Source organism: Poecilia formosa, unplaced genomic scaffold (genome assembly GCF_000485575.1).
Source record: "Poecilia formosa unplaced genomic scaffold, Poecilia_formosa-5.1.2 Scaffold452, whole genome shotgun sequence".
In the NCBI taxonomy this organism is placed as follows: Eukaryota; Metazoa; Chordata; class Actinopteri; order Cyprinodontiformes; family Poeciliidae; genus Poecilia; species Poecilia formosa.
Genome location: NW_006800391.1, coordinates 315,175 through 320,937, shown reverse-complemented (window position 1 = coordinate 320,937; position 5,763 = coordinate 315,175). Strand labels below are relative to the sequence as shown.

The 5,763-nt window shown below is 42.1% G+C and overlaps 2 protein-coding genes across 6 annotated transcripts in view; both read right to left on the bottom strand.

Annotated features, from left to right (window-relative positions):
• The window catches only part of hoxb3a (homeobox B3a), a 71,288-nt gene that overhangs the window by 33,954 nt on the left and 31,571 nt on the right, over window positions 1-5,763 (bottom strand). For all 5 annotated transcript variants that reach the window (XM_016663889.1, XM_016663888.1, XM_007577751.2 and 2 more), the window contains exon 2: window positions 227-315. The gene's annotated coding sequence lies outside the window, so the exon portion shown is untranslated. The remainder of the gene's footprint in view (window positions 1-226; window positions 316-5,763) is intronic.
• hoxb4a (homeobox B4a) lies at window positions 967-5,256 on the bottom strand. Its single transcript, XM_007577757.2, has 2 exons — window positions 4,422-5,256; window positions 967-2,992 (listed from the first exon to the last, which is right to left on the bottom strand). Exons 1-2 carry the CDS (start codon window positions 4,879-4,881, stop codon window positions 2,691-2,693), a joined length of 762 nt encoding a protein of 253 aa, XP_007577819.1. The 5' UTR covers window positions 4,882-5,256; the 3' UTR covers window positions 967-2,690.

The window sequence follows — 5,763 nt, the reverse complement described above, 5'->3', positions numbered from 1 at the left end:
TATATAAAACATAGGGATTTATATGACAAGTTGTCCGGGGAGAAATAAGCCAACAAATAGTGTATCGTGGAGTCTTCTTTGTGCAAGAATGGACCAATTTGGGGGGCACAGTTTTTAGTTTAAAGTTTATCGAGAGGAATGCTATTTCTAGTTCCCCTCTTCTTGTTCCCTATTTTTCGATACCTGCTCAAAGAAAAGAAAATGAAAATTAATACGAGAGCCGCACCTCCCAAAAGAAGCCATTCGTCTTGTTGATTATCTATTTGGTTGTCAAGGCTTGAGCTATTGCGCCGGCCCACTCCCTTTCCGTAATATCTAAAAGAAAGAAGGAAAGAAAGAAAGAAAACACATGTGCACATAATGCTGGTCAAAATATAGATTGGCGAGAAAAATGTATGAAATTTAAAATTGTTTCAGGGTTAAAGTATCAGATTTTTTATCTTTAAAACTGGGGGTCTTTAGGAGATGGGGTGAATGGGGGAGGGAGCTGCACAATCTTTATAGGACCGATGCAAGCAGCGCATCTGAGCTGCCGTTAAATTAAGGAGAGAAAGGGAGAGAAACGGAAGGACGGCTTGTGATTTAAAACGAGATTACAGGATGTAATGTACCAGGATCATTCCTGGCCGGGACAGATTAATCATCGCAGCCTCGTGATTTCTGAAGACAGCTTACCGTGGCTTTGTAGGCAAAACCAACACCGAGATAATATGTTATTATTTATTGTGTGTCAAATATTTCTTCCAGCGGTAAATCCCGATGGGGGAGACAAATCTACAGACACCACAAAGTAAAATGAAAGAAGACATTATAATTTTCCAAAAGAGTTAGAGAAAGAATATTTTAAGTCCAATTTGACAATGAGAAGAAACCTTAAAAATACATTAATTGTTCACGTCTTTATGTAAAAACAGGTGGAAACAATATTTAATAAAAAAATAAAATAGGATAACACTGGAAATATTACACGTTCAGTCATTTATTTATATTTTTGGGCTATCTAAAAAAAAAAAAAAAAAAAAAAAAAATTGACACTATGGAAAATGAGGAACATATAGATTTCTGGGAGGTAACACAGGTTCAACAAATACTATCATTGCGGCTGTGGCACTTGGATTATAACGAAAACAATATCATAAAAAAATCTTGCAAATTCAGAACGGATAAATAAAAAAAATCAGACACTTGAGAAAAAGGAACGTGCTCTGATTCAATGTACAGAAAAACATGAAATGACGAAAAAAAGGAAGAGAAATAATTTTTTCTTGGTCCGTAAACACCTTGTATCCTAAAACCTCTATCATTTGCAAACGATTTCATTCCAACATAGAACAAAAGAATAGAGCTTTTGTTGGAAGAAAAAATATACCTCTTCATGTCAGTAAAAGCTTGAAAACCTGTCACTTCATCAACGAGCAAGCGACAACAGGATGTCATAAAACATATTTATATTCATATATATATACACGTGAGGTAATAAGAAATACATTATTTAGTGCTGTGTTTTGTACTATTTGTACGATTTTGGTGTGATTATTAATGTCCAGTGGGAAACGTTTTACCGCATCCACGATTCATAAGTGCTGGAAAATAATTGTATATCTCTGCAGCCTTTATGACATACGAACATGAGCAGTCAGTGGACCACATAAACCTTCCGCTTCACTCTCAGCAATGTCAACGCAGAGTACGGCTTTACAATCAATACTGACTTCAAAAATAGCTCTAATAGCATATTCAAAAGCTTTATTCTGCCATCAAGAACAAAAGGAAAGCCGAGTTCAAACAATAACAGCTAACAATCAGACCGCCTGCTGGGTTCGACCTGCGGGTATATGTTCTGTTTGAGTGCTGCGGTACGAGCGTGGCTACATGATGCTTTCTACTGTTTTTTATGCAGTATGCAGTGTGTGTGTGTGTGTGTGTGTGTGTGTGTGTGTGTGTGTGTGTGTGTGTGTGTGTGTGTGTGTGCGTGCGCGCGCGCGCTTGTGTGGAGGTGGAGTGGGGGCTATGGAGGACACGACTGTTCAATTTTTTAGAAGTGTGTGAGGGGGGTAGTGGTCTGAGAGGGCGGGGTTATGGGCAGAGCCGCGCGGTTCACTCCTTTGCTTTGTACCCCATACAGAAGACATAAATAATGGCTCTCAGGTTTGGTGTGATTAAACATAGAAGCTAGGATGTTCTCAAAATAATAAAAAACAGCTAAAGGAAATTGTGTTAAAACACACACACACACGCACGCACGCACACACACACACACACACACACACACACACACACACACACCACTATAAGTAAAATATGGTAAGTGAGAGGCTCTGTCTAGACAGCAGAAGAACATTTAAAGAGGAGAAGAAGTACAGAAATGTTAGGATTCACGGAAATCTATTCGACGAACTGTGTAGCTCTGTGTTTTTAATTCTAACACATGCCTCCCATTTGGATTCTTTAAGTCAGATTTTACAAGTCCTCCCACAAAACCCCCATTCACAAAGTCATAGATTTGTAACGGAACAGTCCGGGCCCTGGAGTCTGCCACGAGTGGAGTTGGTCCGCTTTTTAAGCGTTAAGTTTCTACTCTGGTCCAAAGTGCACATTCCGGAGGGTTTGTTTCACCACATCTTCAGTTTCCAATCTGAAAACGGGAGAATACGGACGGGCACCACATTGCCACAACTCAAAGAACCGTGCTATAGAGGTCCGGAAGAGCGGTTCTGAGACGCGGACACAGTCTGAGAGCTTGAGATGCTGTTAGTCCCGGAGCGGACTTTCGTGTTGGGCAGCTTGTGGTCCTTCTTCCATTTCATCCTCCGGTTCTGGAACCAGATCTTTATCTGCCGCTCTGACAGACACAAAGTGTGCGCGATCTCCACTCTACGCCTGCGTGTCAGATAGCGGTTGTAGTGGAACTCCTTCTCCAGCTCCAGAACCTGTTGGCGGGTATAGGCCGTCCGAGAGCGTTTAGGTTCTCCACCAGAGTAGCTGGAATTTACTGTGGAAAAACAAAGGGACGAGGCATTAAAAAGTCAAAAATAAATGAATAAATAAATAAATAAATAAATAAATAAATAAATAAATAAATAAATAAAGTAAGAAGATAGTAAACAAACCAGACATACGTAAATTGTTGAGAAATGAACAAGACTGTTGCAGTAATATTTAACTGGAGTATTGTTTAAAAAATTCGAGAACGCGAATAAGTCTCTCATCTCAGTGGTCTAAGAGACAGCAAGAAAACAACAGTGATACGTCCATGTAATGATTGAAGATGTGATTTATTTATTTATTTATTTATTTATTTATTTATTTATTTATTTATTTATTTATTTATTCATTTATTTGTGGTTTGTGTTGTTTCACATGATCTGGTTGCCCACATGCTGAGAGACATGCAGATGTTGCCAGGAGACGCGCCGGGCCCGAGGCAGTGACACTCCACATCCAGATGGCGTTGTGTGAGCGCCTGTCTTGCGCGCAGACGCAATAGTATTTTGTGTCGACTTGTTTAAAAAATAAAATAACTTTGTCTGCAACATAAATCAGTCATCCAGAGCACATTATTTTCGGTGATTTCGTGAGCAAATGGCACTAACTGGAAGTATGGATACTGTTCTTCTCTTTGTTTTCTAGCTAGTGAAAAACAAAGGCGGTGGTTTTGGCGGAGGCGGGGAGAGGAGTGGTGGAGCAGCAGGCATGATGACACAGAATGACTAAGTAATGATTCGACAAATTTGAAAAACTACAGACATCTGTATACAATATGACGCGGCGGATTTCGGTCGTTCTGACTGTAAAACCGGAATCGATCATTTGTAGGACAACAAAAAATAAAAAACGAAGCAAAGGTCGTTCGTTCATCGCAAATATAACGAGTGAGCTCATTCTTGTGACTTTGCAAAGCTGATATTAAGGCTGATGAAGGCTTCGGTTGCAATGCAATAGGCTGCAAGCCTGTAGAGAGAATCCACACCAGACTGGAGCTATTCGCTTTCACATTAGTGTTTTACGACCGACTCTATAAACATGAATATTTCATCTGTCATAAAACTTCCCTTTCCTTGGAACAACGAGAGGAACGGAAGGCTGGAGTCCACCGTTTATAAAGCCGCACCACTTAAAGTCGAATTACCAGCGCATAAAAGCTAACTTATGGGCTCGCTCTGAGTTGTCATAAGGCAGAGCAGCCTGAGATCAGACTTCAAAAGACACCACAGCTGAGAGGTGTAATAAAAATTTATGGAGGGTGTAATTATATTGACCCTGCAAACAGACAACCGTAAATCTCAACCCTGCAGCGAGCCCTCTCTTCTGCTGCTAACGCAACATGGGTTCAGACTGTGGACACCAAGCTTTACGCATAGCCAGACCTCAGCTGCAGACAGTGGAAGAGAGAGGGGATAAAGTTCCCATGCAGCTCTTACCTATGTTTACATGCACCTTCTTCATCCACGGATACACTACTGGGTCCGTTCGGCTGCTGGCGGGGGAAGAAACGCTTTGGCTGCGAGGTGTTTGACCGCAGGGTGGAGGGGGAGGAGGGCTCGGTGTTACCGAGTCACAGCGGTGGCTTTGCTCCGACACAGGGGTGGTGTGCAGCCCGGTGGGGAGAATAGCGTGACCCTGGGGGGACGTCACTTCTGAAGCAGGTTGAGGTGCACGCTGGCACGGCGTGTACGGCGGCTCGAGTCGGTGTTGGTGATGAGCCGGGTTGTGCTCATTGTGGTAGACAGAGACTGGCCGGAAAGCAGCAGGGTCCTGCCTCTGGGAGCCGTAATAGTCCGGGGAGTGACTGGGCAAATAGTCGCTTTGTGAGTATTCCTCGCAAGGTGGAAACTTCGGATCCACATAGTTGGAGTTGATCAAATAGGAGCTCATGGTCATTAATTTCAGTCTTTTTCTTAAATTGCACCGGCTTGAAAAGAAATATAACTAAAATTTATATGTCATCCCTTTAGTCTTCGGTTATTCCTGTTCACTTAAACCCTCCTTCTTTTCTGTCAAGTGAACAAAGTTGGGATTCCACGTGACTGAAAGCAGCCAATTGCACGCCTCTTAGACGGACCCCCGGATAAGGAAATGGAATTAAACATACACTCCGTTCTCGCACGCGCAGGATCATATGACCTCAGGTTTTGATTAGATGCTCTCACTTTAAGCCTCAATCATTTCCCCTGTTGGCTCTGCGTATCGGACTGCTCTTATTACCAGACCCGGAGCTTGTAAAAGAGGAAGAATCTCAGACAAAAAAAAAAAAACAAACACTGATATTCTTACAACAATAAAAATGAGCGACATCTTATTCTTTGCAGTGATCTTCTATCGCTTTTTCTTCTTTTAAGTGCCTGACTAAGCAGTTCAAGCATAAAATAAAATAAAATAAAATAAAATTAAATAAAATAAGTAGAGGAAGAAAGTACTCTGGGGAGTTAATGGCGCCTGCACCTCCCTCTATGTACATACAGGGTGTGTGCAGAGGCTGTTTGCCAACTTTCTTCCCCCTTATTCTTCTCATTCTGCGCTAATACCGGGGACTGGGAGAGTGGCCTGGCCGGCTCCTGCACCGCCACCCAGTAGCAGTGTCAGAGATTAATCTGGCGTGTTTAGGATCGATAGAAAATTCATCAAGTAATTCAGGTTCAGCGGCCTCCTAAATCACCAGAAAACCTTTGCATGAGGAACGCATCGGTGTCATTCTTTTAAAACGCGGTTCCACCAGGCACCTAGCCAACAATCAGCCAACCCTCACTTACTGATTCAGTCGGA

Bases quoted from the DNA above. Each gene is read 5' to 3' on its own strand.
- hoxb4a (XM_007577757.2), bottom strand. From the start codon at position 4,881: ATGACCATGAGCTCCTATTTGATCAACTCCAACTATGTGGATCCGAAG. The intron at 2,993-4,421 runs GTAAGAGCTGCA...GTTTTTCCACAG, and splicing joins GAAGGTGCATGTAAACATAG to TAAATTCCAGCTACTCTGGT.